Source organism: Opisthorchis viverrini, assembly GCF_000715545.1.
Source record: "Opisthorchis viverrini unplaced genomic scaffold opera_v5_5, whole genome shotgun sequence".
Classification (NCBI taxonomy): Eukaryota; Metazoa; Platyhelminthes; class Trematoda; order Opisthorchiida; family Opisthorchiidae; genus Opisthorchis; species Opisthorchis viverrini.
Genome location: NW_008751661.1, coordinates 1272986 through 1290578, shown reverse-complemented (window position 1 = coordinate 1290578; position 17593 = coordinate 1272986). Strand labels below are relative to the sequence as shown.

Genomic DNA, 17593 nt, shown 5'->3' with positions numbered 1-17593 from the left:
CTGTTTGGAGGATGCTCGAAGACAGAGCTTGTTAGGCACTTGTTTTAAATCTAGCCAACTTGACAACAGCAGTCTCCGGTAATTTGCAAGCCAGATCCAGCTGTCTTAATCAGCTGATCTCGGTTGATTTGTACTTTGTTACTCTTCTGAAAGCCTCGGGGCTTTTTTTCACACTGCAGTCTCAGGGTAAGTGTTACACGTTCTGAGTCACGGTCACACATCCTGATTCCGTTTGCAGCCGATAACTCCACGACGGAAAGTGTCTTCAAGATGACGTTTGTGTTGATCTGAGTAAATTAAGTGTCTCTATTCTCGAGAAATACACTCATTTGCAAATCAATTTGGTTTTCACGAGAGACTCAACTGAACCTCTCGTTTATGATATTCTACAACTGAATGTGCTGCAAACAGGCTGCCCCATGTTTCGGTTGGCAACTCGGGGTCTGCGCCCGCCTGGTGAGCCCGAAACAGAAGGGCGAAACTGGTCGTGGGCTGTCGAATAATTTTCAGCAACCTTGTGAGTAGTCTCCCCCATAAGTGTCTTTGTGCTGTAGAAGTGAGGGGAAAGTGAAGCAATAACAATCCCTGATTTGCTTAGGGTGGTCCTCAGAGGAAGAAAGGTACATCAAAGCTCAGGAATGTTCGTCCCAATGAGAGACCAAAGAGCACTTATCCTCTGACTTCCTGTCTTCTGGCGTAATGCAGTTTGTAGCCCCCATTCTGGCGGGGCTTCAATTCGGATGGATCTTCAAATAAAACTGTCAACCTTTGTTCTGTTTTGAGGGTATGATTGAAAAAACACAAAGAGAATGCTAGACCAAATTAAACTGCTTCGAATTCGTTTACTGACCGACCTTCTTTAATCCTTCTTCAAGGCGTTATTATGCACTTTTTCCTAGCTTTCCCGTCATGTTTATCTCCTTCAGCATTCCCGAGCATTACTTGCAGAACTAATGGTCAAATAGCTGCAAAGTTTTTTTTACATATGTAGACTCAAGATAAACGTCAAGTCCCGGATGAGCTGCGGTGTCTTGGTATCCAACTTTTTGAAATTTTTTGAACTACCTCTGAGTCTAATAAGGTGGAACCAGTTGGGCTGAATTCACCGGTTTCAAGCATCCAGAGGCTTGTAACATTACAAAGTAGAACAGCTAACTCAAATACTCTGACCGTTGTGAAAAAACTAATAGTTTCATATGATAAACGTAAGTTTACGCGTAACAAACAACAAAAAGACAACTTAGTTGCATAGGGTATTTTTTCATAAAAACCGAACTGATACCACTCATCAGTTTGCGTGACTGAAACAGACCATCTAGATTCGTAAACATATTGTTTTCGGACACAGCAGGAGTCGTTGGCTTAAGGATTACAAATTTTGAGAGGGGGGGTATCTGAACATACTTTGTGAGCGAAAACCTAGTGGTTATTAAGGCAACAAAGACCTTCTACCCCGGGGAAAAATGTCACTAGCACTCGTGTTTGATAAATGAAAAATATCGGTTCTTCTGTCCAACGGTTTTCTCTGCGAATCCTGTTTTAGCTTCATCTTAACGTGTCGCTGAGAGAGCTAACACACAGTCTTACTAATCTCAGTCTAGGTGTGCCTTTTGCAGTTATCCTTCTTACCCTCTTTTTAGTATACACCCAGAAATCGATATGTGGTCACTATGTTTTTAAGAAAGAGAATAACCACGGTATTCTGTGAATCTAATACGCCCATGTTTTACGAATATTACAAATAATTTCATAAAGAAATGAGCTAAGTTAGAAAGTAAACGTGGCAGTTTAAGTGAGAAACAGCTAAACAGATTGACAAGCTGAGGATTCTCTTGTCCAAAAACTCTATCTTTTCGTTTGCATCGTGCACACTTGAGTCATCAGTTAGAAAAACACGGATGCCAAAGGTGAACTATATGCTGGTGTATTCCGATGAGGTTTCCAAATCACAGATATTGAGCAGTCTGGCTATATGACAGGCGGTATTTTGTGGTGACTTTGCTATGCGATAACCCGTGGTTGTGGTCTGGTTTTGGGCTAACGCCATGCGGTCCCGAAAGAGAGATATCTTTGGGAACCGACAAGTATACAAGAGAAGAAATATCTTTTAACGAGTTTAATGGATGAGTCTTCTAATACTACATAATTGTCTGGGTTTTTCTCTCAGTTTATTTTAAACGTTTCTGCAGGATATTAGTGCTATGGTTATATGCTTTGATGCGGGACCTCACTGGTGGTGTGACAGCCGTGGGAACGTCAGGACAACAACACCGAACCGGACCATACCACAGCCAGAAACCAGTCACGTCCCTATCACGTGCTAATCACGTGATCGATTTCACTGACTGCACTGTTCACATCCTACTGGTTCAACGCCACGTTCAAATTCGACACAGGATTGGAAATCGGAAGGCCAAAGGCGAATAGTGGGGCCCTAAAATTGAGGCTTGTACTTCAGCCAGCTGAATTCACATATGTGAGAAAAATGACACTAGCGACAAAACTAGTTTGGAAATGCTATCATCCATACTTCTGTTTGAGGCATTTTTCTTGTGGTTCTTACTGTTCTACCTACTGATGTTGATCAGGCAAAACCGTTTAGTTGACTCACGAAGCATGAAGCTTTTGGAATTGGCACCAGTCGAGTCTTGACAACAGCTAAGGCCATCGCGCTCCCCGCATACGATTTGGGGGTGTGCCAATAAGATCAGTTCATCCATGAACTTAAGCTCTCTTTGTCAAGCTGAGAAGGTTGCCTGAGGCAGCCTGACTGATAACATGCCGGTTGCCAGTTGGCTCGATAAAAGCCAGTTAGTTAGAATTCAAGTCTACCGCCAGCCATATCACATGCTTTTTTGTTTGAACCATGAATTTTAAGTAGCCAGTTGAGGGCATAACTTTTTTACGCCTAGAACCGTGTTTGCAGTACCAAATTAATTCAATTTAGAGACTTCGTTTGACCCACATGTACAGAACTGATCACATCTATTCATGTTGGCCTGAGAATCCAATGTATTGATGCGTAACCGATCTTTTGTATTTTTCAACGGTCCCGCATGAATGATCTGAGTTCTGATTTTGTGCATGGATAACCATTGTGACGTACCGGGTGGTGAAAAGGCTCCAGAATGATCAATATTTAAATTACCTCTACTTCATTTTCGAACTGATCTGGTAGTTGGTTTTTCATGCAGACGGTCACCACATCTTGTAATCCGTGCTTTGAAAAGGGCCAAAGTCATTCCGAATTGTGCGGTCAGACCATGTTGGTGAAACAAATGAAAAGTTGATCATTCAACACTTCTGATTGTCTCATCCATCCAAGGTAAGAAAGTTCCGGTCCAAAAAGAGCGGACGAAACTATATAACGAAACTGATCACGATAGAATCCCCTGAATAGAAGCCATTTCCCTGCCAAGACCAAACGGGCGTCAATTACGATCTTAGGTCGAATGGAAGACACCAGCGTGGGAAGTCAAAAAAGACTTTCCAGACTGGTGTTTGCTCTTCGGGTGGATTATTACACACTCGTTGATCAACTAACAACAGAAAAGGTCCTTGTGCATCGAAAAAAAAACATGCAATCCTAGTTGTCTTATTCACTCTTAAAACTGAAAAATTTGGTTCTGTAGTTGTCTACTAGATTATTAAAACTTTGATCTCTCTTAGATATGAAAGCAATGTCATGGTTCTTTTGTTGTTCAATTTTGAAGGGAACTGCAGCATGAAGTAACTCACGAGAAGTGCATTCGGAAAGAGAAAAGTGGGGTTAGGGATTTTGTGCGGTTAAGCTAGCTGTTCTGGAGGACTATCCAATCACAGTGATCCACCAGGAGAGGCCCATTCAATGGTGGGCCTATTAGTGCACAGGTAGTGACAGTCATAATACAAATCAAAAGGTGTATGTGTGCACTAATAGAAGTTCTTAGTATTTCTGCGACACGTATAAAAATAAATACAGTACGAGAATGGGAGCAATTCAAAAAGGGAACTTATAGTATATGAGAGTCCCTTGGTGGAATTCCGGACAGCGGGAACGTGTTTTTCTCCGCAGTTCGACTGCTACACGTACCCCATGGTTGTCCGTGGACTTGCGGAGAGGTTGGCGTCCTGCTCCCTGAGCGCGCGCGAGTCTGTGTGTCCTGACTGGGCTCGGTTTCCCTACATGTAGGTCCCAGTGAGTGTTCGTGGGCGCGTCGGCACATGAGTAGTTGCTACGCTGACTAGGCGGTGCAGACAATCGATGTCCGATGAGTCAGCTTAATGCGACGTGTTTGTGCGTATGAGAAAAAAGACAAGCCTCGCGATCCAGTGAGCGACTGTGAGTTGAACAGTCAAGTATGTGGGTGACTGGGTCACTACAGGCCTTGCCATTTTGAAGTCCACAACCGCATTCTCATCAGCCAAGGATTTCTTTCCTATTAATACTGACTATTTTATGTTTGGACCTTGCTGTCATTTTATCACTCTGGTCATAATTTGAACAGTCAATTTAAACTGAAATTAGATTTTGAGGGCTTACATTATTGTTAGTTAACTGAGTTGGTTACATCTTGAAAACTAAATGCCGACCTATGTCGACCTATGTTTTCAGTGTCTCAATCAGTCTTGAGCGACGTGTTGTTTGTCCTTTGCTTGTTAAAGATCTCAACGCTTGCATGCGAATGATAAGGCTTTACTGTCTAAGCCAGGTATGAGAGCTCAAATCGTCTTGATGAGTAAGACGGACTATACAAGTGATATGAACAATATTTTGTCCATTTTCATAAAGGAAACTACTCACGAAGCATCTTAAAACACTCCGACAGCCCACGACCAGTTTTGCCCTTCTTTGGACTCATCAGGTAGGCACAGTCCCCGAGTTTCCGTCAACCTTATGTTCTACCTGAACCTCAATTAGACTGTTCTCTAGAAATACACTCATTTACAAATCAATGTGATTTTCACAAGAGACTCAACTGAATCTCTCGTTTATGATATTCTACAACTGAATGTGCTGCACACCGGCCGCCTACCTGATGAACCTATAGGGGCGAAACCGGTCGTGGGTAGTTTCCCTCATGGAAATATACTGCGATATCTCGAATACCGTGCCAGCTGATACATGAGGCAGCCTGTGTGCAGCACATTCAGTTGTAGAATAACATAAACGAGAGATTCAGTTAAGTCTCTCATGAAAACCAAATTGATTTGCAAATGAGTGCATTTCTCGAAAACATCTTGTTTACAGTCGATAGGAAATTAGTGTCTAAAAACCTACAACCTCAAAAAACAAGCAAGAAGCATCATCTGACCGAATTCGGATTACCCCTGAGACAATACTCTTAATATCTGGTCTCCCGACCGCCTCCAGAGTCCATTCCTGATGTGCTTAACATTCCATGCCATGAGCCTTTCAGATGACTTATCAAGTCGCTAGAACAAGTCGGATGTAAAATATTAACACAGCACCGAATATGCACTTTAGTTCATCTGCATGCTTGAAGGTCTAAAGCTTGATAACCGTATTCTGAATATTCTGCTTTGACCTCCAGTCGTGTCGGTCACCGAGGCCAAATACTACTTTCATGAATTGGCAGAGGGCAGTAACAAACCTACTTCCCCGTCTCTGAATCAAAGCGCTTATTGCTAATGTCTGCCTACAACGTTAAGTTCAGCTTCGGTAAAAGGTCTGTAGTTAAAATGGTTACATTTAGAAAGTAGAGGAGAATTCGAGTGATACCAAAATGAAAACGCATGCATAGTAAGAATCAGAAAACTCGCCCAAAGATGAACTCAAACCGCCGAATTCGCGCCGGCCAAACGTATGCTCTACCAAGCTACCGAGGACACTGGCTGAAAGACATAGGTTGTTAAGCCCTGGGACGAAGGCGTAGTGAAAAACGTGAAGTTCATGCCAACTACCGTGACAGGTAGCGAGGTTCCTCACTATCCCTGTGCGTAGATCAATAGTATGGTAAGCAGGAGACGGGCAGTCCAAAGCCGTCCCATGAGTGCCCTGGGATTCTCTTCAAGATGTCCTTCAGTTTGATCCCTATCAGATCTATTCATGTGTATAGTTGGAACTTAGCAGCTTTACACACACTCTGATCCATTCCCACCGTACTCACGTGTTGTAGATGGGGGTGTTCAGTCTTAGTTCATCCACCAAGCTCTATGTGATAAAGAAACTGACAAACACTACCACCCCTCTTGTGTACACTTGTTCGTACGCTCGTTTGGACACCAGATGTCGGTTATACGACAAGAAATTTATCGGGGAGGATGCGCAAACATAATCCAGTTTCCATAAACAGTAATTGGATGGAGTCTCACACGATTGCACTGATCCCACCTTTGGTCATAGTCACTCTTTTCACAGACAGTGAAAATTTTTTTCAGGTCACTGTTGAGTTCCCATGAACTGGCCACATACAATCAAATTCGGACGGCTATCGACTCCAGATACCATCGGGATTTGACCACGCAACCGGTAACTCGGTATTCAAGAGAAATTTGCATTGTATAAAAGACAAGCAATAAATCTGACCACATCCTCGGAATGTTCACTGAAGTAAGCACCCTTGAGCACTGTCTGCATACATTCGCGGTGGTATCGTGGGGCGGGAAATAAGACCAACATCTCCGACAGAAACCGCATTGGTCACGAAACCGGGCATTTGACCTCTGACCAATCTACACATCTTACTCATTTATGTCTTCGAAGCCATTCGTAAACCAGTGTTTTTCGAGCTTCGTCGGCGGAGTAACCTTTTGGACTAGGGATGATCATCGTTTCTGTCATCAGATATGCTCAAACCGTTAACTGCTTTACCATTTGGACGACTGGGCCAGACAACACCTATTCAAAAATATAGTAGATGTTGGAATGTAGTGATCTTTCCACATCCAGTAGATGTTGGCCTTTCTGGAGTCTCAATGACAGTATCCTGATCACATTAGTTTGCATATATCGCTTGAGTGGAGCGAGATGGCTCAGTAGTAAGAGCGTGAATTTACTGATCAAAAGGTAGGTGGTTCGGCCCCGATCTCTGCCTCTCGACCTCCCCTGTCTAGGCTTGGGCAACTGGGCAGTAACCCAGCCCTCGTCCTTTTTTTTCAAGTGTCATGGCAGTTAAACACTGAAAGGGTGCTACAGCTGAACGATTTTTTTTATTGTTCGATCGGTTTCATTCATCCAGTTCTTGAGTAAATATTAAACACTGGGTGCAACCAAAAAACTTGCCACTTGTGTCTTGTCCGGAAGCCTCATTCTTGCTGCATGTTACCTTCCGTTTACCCTTACCTAAGCTGTTAAAATTCACGCTATCACATGGTATTTTGACCATCATCATCTAGCTATCATTCAAATATCTCTCTTGAGCACCTTGGATTTCAACCAGAAAAATAACGAATGTTTGTAGGTTTATGGTAAGAAGAATGAATGAAACAACCTTTTAGTTGGCTGCAATCTGTTACGCTGACGAAATCCCTCCTGATCAGTCACTTGTTGTCGAGTTTTTCGGCAGGTCACTGTTGTGACTTTCCATTCTCAGAAGACATCTAAATTCAGCCAATCCGTTTAACCTGAGGAAGCAACCCTCTTGGTCTACCAAAGAAGTACTATACCAAGAGATGAGTAGGTTCCAGTAATGGGGAAACGTAAAAGAAGTCACCTTTCGTTTGCGGAAGCGCTTCCAAAATACCCCTGATAACCGCAAACCCCTCATCGTCATTTACCAAACAGAAGAATAGCACATTTATCAACTTTCCAGTGCACTTACTGCCTTCCTGTTTCACCCAACTGTTCTGGTCACCCAGGTGAGAAACGAGAATCTCACCTTGGATTTAGACCAAACAATGCCAGGAGACAATGACATCGTGTCGCAAACCAGCCTTGTTGTTGTGGTAGGTCTTAGGTCACCAATCGTCTATCAAAGTGATCTTAGGTTACTGACATGTCAGCTGACTAATCTGCGTGAATTACTTCTTTCCGGAACAGTTCAGTGTGATGTCCTCTCTGTTGTGTTCTAGATCCCCGAACAGTGGGATTTCGAGGAACATCTGGAGGTGTCATCACCAGGTACCCTCAGCGGCATAATTTGAAGCTATTTACAGTTCTAGACAAGCATATTCATGGAATATTATTGAATCTGTTTGCAATTCATCGTTGTGATTGGTTTTTACGCATACGAAAGTATTACATGTCTGGTAGTGTGGTACCTTAATAGAAGAAATATATTCTTCGGGACTTTACGCTGCTTGTGTAGTCTATCTGTTACTTAACTCTATCTGGCATTAATCATTGATGAATCGTTGTTTTGTTGTAAAGCACTACCAATTACTTGTAGAAATTTCAAACTGTCTGTAGCATTTCGGCCTTTAATCGACCGTTTTCTGTCTATGAACCACAGTGAATCACGTGATTCGTACTTTCTGGGGATTTTGATTTCCCACTCCGTTTGAACTTTATCACACGTGACATGACCTTCGAGTCGTTGTGTTTACGCAAGTCCAACCAGTTCGTTTTACGCCACGTCATACAAACACCAGTTGTGAGATGCTAGCAGCTTCATTCTCAAGAGCAAAAACATTCTCTATGTATAGCTAAACACCATAGAGGGGTGAAAACCTGGTACCACAACAGGTTCCATAGCAAAACAGTAGGTTGGAGTCAATTGAATCAACACTTTTTGTGCACACGGCTTTAGTCGCCTTTTTTGATCGACAATTGTTCCTTATCGTTTTTGCACGGCACTGCTCTAAAACCTGAGACTTTTCAACCCTGTGACCTATCCCAGAGCTAAGTCACGTGGTCTTTTGTCGACGGTACTAACCTCTACGTAGGTTTCCAGATTGTGCACAGCAAATTTTTAGCACGGGTTTGTGTATATATACCCATCTATCTCACCACTGTAGGTGTCACTGCAAATAAATAAGTCGTTAAGTAACGCAGTGTGAAGCACAGTTCTCGTTGTTGAGATCAAATGTAATTACGCAGCCGGAGTTGTGCGGCTTACCGAAGATTCTGGTCACTGTTTGATACTCGTCAACAAGACGAGAAATTTGTGCTCCGTACCGCCCTGAAGGTTAGTTCACGAGACGGAGATGACAGACTGCTACACGGAGAGATTTATATTCCCGCACCGCAGGCAAAACCCTATGCTTCGTGTAATTAGTACAACCGAATGGATTACACCTATGTGTGTCTACCATTTAAAATTGACCACTTCGAAAAATACATCGGAATAACCTTAATATTATTCTTATCCTAAACTTTCAGCTTATAGTTCACAAAGCCCCAAAAACTTTGTTTCAGACGAGGTCCTGATGTGAATGTTCCCCAAGCAATTCCCTTACATTGTATGCTTCGTCGTACGAGAAGATTGCTACGCGAAACCCACAAACAATTTGGTAACACTAGTATCGTAACGGATTGGGCGACTACCAGGTGCATCCTTGAGACACTTCAAACGGTTAGAAATGGCCAGGTTTTGGCAACAAAGTTTGCGGCCACAAAGTAAACGGCCGAAGTAGGCCCGGTTTCACTCCGCATTAGAGCCTAAGTCCCAAATTTGGATGTATCTTGAAGGAATCTGAGTATCATCAGTTTGAACATGTGAGTCAGATTTGTTCGGCTGTTTGTGTAAATGTAGTGTTTGCACCGACCACCACCTTGTCTAGTATGACGTGAACAGGCTTTCAACTGGGCAAGTCTATTCGCATTAAGAACCAACCCTAGAAGTGGGGATCGAGTTTAAGTCGGCGTTCTGTTCCCCGGAAATAACCACTCCTTCTGCCTAGTTACAAGAATCAGTGGTGATAACAACTGCTCCACTTGTTTGGAAGTACCCGTTGGAATCTTCTAAACCGACCTTTTTACGCAAACTACACTCATGTGCACACTAATTCCGTCTTCACGGGAGAATCAACCGAACCCCAGCTGAATCTCTCGTTTATGATATTCTTCAACTGAATCCGCTGCACAAAGGTCGCCTCATTTTCATCTGGTACGATACTCGAGATCCCGCAGTACGTTTTCTTGGACGAAACAGCTCACACAGGGTTGTTGACAGCTCATGACCGATTTCAACCTTCCTGTTTGAGCCAGTTAGGTAGGTGCAGTTCCCGAGTTTCCGTTAGCCTTGTGTTCTACTTGAACTTAAACTCTGCGAAATTCGCGAACCAGACTCATTTGTACACACACCCGAATTCAACCTACCTGTTTGAGCCAATCAGGTAGGTGCAGTTCCTGAGTTTCCGTTAACCTTGTGTTCTACTTGAACTTAAACTCTGCGAAATCCTCAAACCAGGCTCATTTGTACGCCGATAATAATTCAACGGGAGACTCATACTGGCAGTTAGAACCAAAGCGGTTTCCGAATTCTGCACAGTTTGGGCTCAGATAGAACATACGGTTAACGGAAACTAGGGAGCGCCTACCGGATGAGCCCCAATATTACGAATTTGGTCATGGGGTGGTGACGAAATTCCAACGGACTGATCATATTTGCTCACCCCACAGACAAAGCTTTCATGCTTTTGATCTATAAGGATCTTCCTTGTTGCAACCCGTCTACGACAGGACAACCATTTCAAGATTGCGCCCGCGTAAAGTTTACAGTCCTCTGGACTCCAGATTCTTGATTCAGATACTCATCAAAAACCGAGTAAAACGTCTTAAGGTGATTTTTCGGGATTACCTATCCAAAGTTTGCTATTGAACATTTGCAACGGGATAGCAGTTTGCCGTGACTCCTTTTTTCCGTCCCACCCATTCAGTTACGCCGTGCAAAGCGTCTTAAGGTAATTTTTCGGGATCACCTATCCAAAGTTTGCTATTGGACATCTGCAACGGGATAGCAGTTTGCCGTGGATCCTTTTTTCCGTCCCACCCATTCAGTTACGCACATTGTTGCAAATTCTGAGTTTTCGTTTTCATTGACAACCGTCAACGTGACTTGCATCCTTCGTTACTACGGGAAACATGACAGAAACTATGGTGGTCATGTAAAGTTTTCCGGCACAATAACCACCCGGAATGATTCACTTTATGTGAAGTTTTGTCAACTGAAAATTAAATTTACAAAATGTATTGACTCAAATCATTAGCTCGGCCTGGGACTGGCCACTTTACTCTCATGTGTTTGTGTTTATTCCAATATTTGACCTTTAATTACCATATTTAAACTTAGAAAAATTTTGCGCTCAATTTTGATGAAACAAGTTGACGTCATAAGCTGAATACTTACGCCGAAATTAATGAAATTACGAGAAAGTTATCCTTGAATTGGTCAAACCTGACGGGAGATATCAGATACTGTTTAAGTAGTATATAAACGCAACCAGGTCAGGAGGGACTACACACCAAACCTCACAGTAACGACGCCCTTTTGGGTGATTAGAAAATGTTTGGAACCTAGTTGCCAGAGTGAGCGAATGAATCCTGATGAGTAAACAGTGAAGTCACCTCACTGAGTCAAGGCCAAAACACTTTTTTAATGATAAAGGTCAATTTTTTCGGATTCTACAACCCGCATAGCTTAGTTTTTGAACGCCATTTCCTGCTAATACTTACAATGCAGAAAATAGGTCAACTTTTTCTGGGCAGAATACACCACTCATGTGGCGGCTGAGAACGTCTCAGTAGACCACTACTACCTTGGTTCTTCCTAGGCCTCATCAGATGGACGGAGTTTCCCAGTTTCCAACTTGTAAATGGATTTACCTCACCGGTTGCGTACAATCCGGTGTTCAATTGAAACTTGGGATTGATGGAGTCTCTGGGACTTCACCTACCTTACAGGTTCCAAGGAGAGAGAACCGAGTCGCGGGATTTTCAAGAGGTTTTAACAACCCCATGAGTAGTGTGTTTTCGTAAGATACTTCAAATATCTCATTTACATAAACAAGACTGCATATCCATTCGAAGAATATCATGAGCAAGAGGTCCAGCTGGGATTCAGTTGAGTTTCCCGCTAACCCCAGCCTACCTTGATGTGCATTAGCATTGTCTTGCAACCCTGTATCGAAAATATCCGAAAATGACGCGTTAGAAGGCTGGAGCTGACGACAGAACGCTCGGAATGCTGGATGTTTAAGTGAATACGAGTTTGCTGTTCTAGTCATACACTACAAAGACTGCAAAGACTCCGTTTTATCCGACTTATTTCGATGTGCAACTAGGATGGAAAGAAGTTTATGGAGGTTCCTGTGTGAGAAAACTGGTCAGAACTGTTCAGAGTGTAGAGGCTGTTTTTACCAGGAATAAACAGGTTGAAGTGAATCACAAGGGATAAAACAGTGGGAGTGTGAAGGTCATTCATGGTAGAGATGAGATTTACAGTCAGACACTTGGCAATCGGGTGATTTCTCTTTTCACGTGGAAATTTGGTGAACTGATGCTCACTCTTGACAATGTGGCCATTGAGAACGTCTTGAGTTTTTTGCTGCATGGTGGCCGCGGACACACCCTACCTCCACGTCAAGTCGAAGAGGTTTTAGGCATAATGGAACGGGGTATCCGTGCAGCGGGTTGTTCACTAAAGCAGATGAGCTTCTTCTGCATCTGTGAGGGTTTGAATACGAAAAAATGCTTTCCAAAATACCACAAGTTAGCATTTAAGGATAAACGCCTTCAATAACCTCGAAGTCTTCTTTGTATGATACTAGGACCTGACTGGTCTAAGCAGATTTTGCACTCGCTCAGTAATGGCCTGAAGGAAACTTTTAGAGAACGTTGATTTGGAAGCAAACCGAACTCAGCTGAAAAGTGTGCTTGCTGCATCCCACTACGGATATGTAGCTGGGCATAATAATGACAATAACTCATTCAATCATTCAGTGCTTTTCGGTCGATGCAAACACCTGTGAACAGATTCGGTGTTATTAGTACGTTTGTTCATTTCCACCGCAATGCCCTACAATTCATCATTACTTTTCCAGAATTTTGAAAACGCATCCGAAAGGGTGCAAGGAAAATCCAGTATATTCAAGCCCGCAAGGCCTTCTTTTTTGGGCATCTCATATTTGATCACCTGTCTAAAGATTGTCTGTAGATTGATGATGTTTTATTAAACATTCTGCATTTCTGTTCCACGTATTGTTACCTTATTGACAGTTAACATCAACTTTACAGGGTGCGGTTATTAGTGCACAGGTGATGATAGTCATAATACAAATTAGATGTATGCACTAATAAAAGTCACGTCGGACTCACCAGCTATTAGTGCACAGGTGGCCATAATACAAATCAGAAGGTGTATGTGTGCACTAATAGAAGTTTTTAGTATTTCTGCGACACGTATAAAAATAAATACAGTACGAGAATGGGAACAAGTCAGAAAGGGAACTTATCGTATATGAGAGTCCCTTGGTGGAGGTCCGGACAGCGGGAACGTGTTTTCCTCCGCAGTTCGACTGCTACACGTACTCCATGGTTCTCCGTGGACTTGTGGAGAGGTGGGCGTCCTGCTCCCTACGCGCGCGCGAGTCTGTGTCCTGACTGGGTTCGGTTTCCCTTTATGTAGGTCCCAGTGAGTGTTCGTGGGCGCGTCGGTACATGAGTGGTCGCTACGCTGACTAGGCGGTGCAGACAATCGATGTCCGATGAGTCAGCTTTATGCGACGTGTGCGTATGAGAAAATAGACAAACCTCGCGATTCAGTGAGCGATTGAGTTGAACAGTCAAGTATGTGGGTGACTGGGTCGCTACACGGCCTCCAAAATTTCGGTGCTTTAGGGCACCCGGAAAAACCTCCATTTTCAAGGATAGTTTTAACAGGAAATCCAGCTGAAACATTGATGTGCGAATTAACGAATTCTATCGAGTGATTCCTTCGGAAGACTGTCCCCCCAGAAAGTCTGTTTCCCGGAGGCGACATATCAACACTCCCTATCAGTCAAAGTTTGCGATGTGTAACGAGCAAAAGTTATCTGCGAGTGGCGCATACTATCAGAACCTGTGGAAAGGCAAAACAAAGTCGGAGCTGGGTTCCTATACGTTACTATTAAAGTGTGACATCGAAATATACTGACACGGACAGTAGATACTCGCCCAAAACAAATGGTCCACTTAAACTACAGAAGTGCGATCCAAATGAGCAAACAGGATCCACGTGAGACAGCCACACGTGCATAAAGTCGGTCATAAATGGCTGGATGACCTCAAGGCCTGATGAGTGAAGGACAAACAAATGCCAAACACGTGCTAAACACAAAAGTGGAGCGGGGGTTACAAATAGGGACAGGATAGACGTGGAGAATTTCAAATATCAACGCAATGGACAATACACTATGAATTCTCTCTAGGGAGACCGGAATGTCATTCTTCCATGGTATCTTCTCTTTGGAAGCGCTACAATGTTGATTCTTTGACAGAAGATTGTCCATTGCTCGTATCGGGAGCTTTTACTGCGATGATTCGAGTTTAGTGACTCGTTCTCCAAATGTCCCAGTTATCGGTTGGGAAGCCGTTTGCCACATTTAACAGGCCGTTTTGTTTTACTCACGCCTGACATGCAGGAAATGTGGGCCGATGTCAGAGATCCTTATCGTACCGTTGATCAGGAAGCTCTTAGTACAAACCCATGACTCAGCATCACCGTGATTAGCTTTTAAAGTCCAAACACATTCGTGTAAAAGTTTTCTTGGGCGCTACACCATTTTAGACACCATCTTATCTCGCTTTCTATCTTTAGCCAAGCCCAAAGCCTGAATCGCTTAGGCTGGATACCAGTAAATTTTCTGTTTTGTTTGACACTGTTTACGCAGCCTGATTTAATTAGACGTCGGAACACACGGAAATTCTCCCGACCGGGGACGAGTTTTCAAAGAGTACACAAAGAAAATGTCACTCGCATCATTCATCAAAATTATCCGGTGTACCAACTGTCGTGTCTTGCTCACCGAGGTGCCTACAACCCCTTTCCAACTCCAGTATAGTGTACCTCATGCCTTCAGTATCTGCACTGGGGAACTCTAATACCAAAGTTCAAAGCGGCCGTCTAGACCACGTAACTCCTAACATTTGCCCGAGAACAGCTCTGGTTTTTCTGTTTCCAGAGGCCTTATTTGAGGCTCATGAGGTAGTGAATTACCCCAAAATTTACCTAATCATTTCTAATCACCGCACCTCAAATGGTGTACTAAGTTCATTTGAACTGATTCAAATGAGCTTTAGTGACCACCGCTTTTGGGATTTGCCTCTGCCGAACTATAACGTAGAGGCAGGAGTCCGGTTTTTTCATAGTTTGATCCACATTCTATTACTCGTAAGTAGTATGGAGCATAAAGTACTTCCGTTTTCAGGAAAATTACTTTTCCAGGTTCGTCATGTTTTAGGGTCTCTATGTAATAGTACAATATCAGATGTTGTCTCTCCTTGCCATAAAATGTTCTCACACAAGTGTCGAATGAAACCCTCGTTTACTTTCGCCCAAGGTTGCTGAAAACTATTCAGCACCACACGACCGATTTCACCCTTCCTGGGATTCATCAGGTGGGCGCAGTATGCGGGTTTTTTTTGTCAACCCAATGTTCTGCTTGAACCAATCCCTTTCTTTTGCAACTGAATCTAGTTGAATCAATAATTGTTTTTGTCTTCAAAATCATATTAGTGTGAATGATAATATGTGGATCGTTCAGTCCAATTTGGGTTCAAGTAGAACATAAGTGTAAGAGAAACCGTCCGCGGGACGTCGAGGAATTTTCAGCAACCTATCCTTAATTATTTTTCTGAGTTTCTGATGTAGGGAGGACGGTTTTGTCAGAAGTACATCGTATTCTATTGAGAAAGACGCCGATTAAGCAGTTACGTTTTTTTGTCAACCCAATGTTCTGCTTGAACCAATCCCTTTCTTTTGCAACTGAATCTAGTTGAATCAATAATTGTTTTTGTCTTCAAAATCATATTAGTGTGAATGATAATATTGTGGATCGTCAGTCCAATTTGGGTTCAAGTAGAACATAAGTGTAAGAGAAACCGTCCGCGGGACGTCGAGGAATTTTCAGCAACCTATCCTTAATTATTTTTCTGAGTTTCTGATGTAGGGAGGACGGTTTTGTCAGAAGTACATCGTATTCTATTGAGAAAGACGCCGATTAAGCAGTTACGTTTGTTGATAACCATATCGTTTGAATTGTCCATTCACTGAGTTTTCTAAGTCCTAGTGCTCCTTTGTCATTGACACGATCGAAATTCTCCGTTTTCATTTTGCAACAGCCCGTTTATCCCATTGAAAATAAACTCAAATGTCCACATGGGTTACCTACAAAGATTTGTCACATTGAATCAAGTGTGACGTCTGTATTTTCTATCGAGGCGTAAGTTTGTGCGCGTGTGTGTATGAAGAACTCGTCTTTTGGTGAAGTGACGGATCGAATATTTGAAGGAAGAGTAGGGTGAAAATGGGAGTCGAATGGGAGCCTGCCAAAGCACACCAGGCATCGTTCATGTAACGTCTGTCATTCCTAGCCCCACGAGAATAGAAAATCGGAAAACCGGTTCCATTAACGATTCTCTAGAGTGATGTAGCGAAATCAAACCTAGTGCAGAATGGGAAAATGCGAGTGATGGTGAAAACAACGACTGGGAAATGCGGGTATTTTCAAGGGAAGCATATGCGGTCGTTGGCATTAGGGGGGAGGGGCACGAATGGAAACTGGGAGCCGGTGATAAGTTTGTACGATCAATCTGTCTACAGTGACCTCTTTTGTGACGCTATCTTCCGTCGGACACTATCCAGGGTGCTGGCATTATAAAAAGCCCTTCCCTCTCAGCGAACCCAGTTCAAAGACATTTTACAAAAGATCCTTATGAAAGAGTGGAATATTTTGAAATCTCTTGATATTTGAGGTCACTTCGGAAAATCACCAGCTGTTCCTCGGGTCAAACAGAGCGCCACTTTGAACTCAGCACTAGGTTACTGCCCTTTTTGGGTGAATAATTTTCATCCATCAGTGTGGAATGACTCTTTTCAAGAAACATTTAGCCAGTTTGGTTTTCACGAGAGACTCGGCTGAATCTCTCGTTTCCGAGGAAGGCCTCATTTGATGAATGATAGGTTCAGGAGAATTTTATCCCATTAAAATATCTTGGTATTTTCATAAAGGAAACTCCTCGACAGCCCACTACAGATTTCGCTCCTCTTGGGGATCACCACCTAGGCGCAGTTTTCGAGTTTCCGTCAACAGTATGTTCCACTTGAACACAAATTTAACAGATTTCGATAAATACACCAGTTTGGTTTTCACAGGAGACGCAACTAAATCTCTGTTTATGATATCCTGCAACTGAATGTGCTGCACAAAGACCGCCTCGTGTTTTAGTTGGTTCAATATTCTCACTTGAAGAATGTGGTAAACGACATATTCAGTTGAGTCTCTCGTGAAAACCAAATTGATTGGCAAATTAGCGTATTTCTCGAAAACAGTCCAATTTAGTTTCAAGTATAACATAAGGTTGACGGAAACTCGGGGACTGCGCCTACCTGATGAGCTCAAAGAAGGGCGAAACCGGTCGTGGCCTATCGAAGAGTTTTCAGCAACCTTATGAGTAGTTTCCTTTATGAAAATTTAACCAACCACTTTTACACATAAAACGCTTGTCTTAGGT

General features: G+C 43.0%; 1 protein-coding gene across 1 annotated transcript; it reads left to right on the top strand.

The window, feature by feature from the left end:
• Positions 1-302: 302 nt before the first annotated feature.
• Positions 303-17272, top strand: T265_12568 (hypothetical protein; the record flags this gene model as incomplete). The annotated part of the gene is made up of 9 exons (XM_009164392.1): positions 303-456; positions 1641-1704; positions 4772-4844; positions 4913-5044; positions 9971-10218; positions 10619-10664; positions 10762-10785; positions 14679-14715; positions 17091-17272. Coding segments are annotated over 9 exons (960 nt in total), but the record flags the coding sequence as incomplete, so codon positions are not given.
• Between the last annotated feature and the right edge of the window lie 321 nt (positions 17273-17593).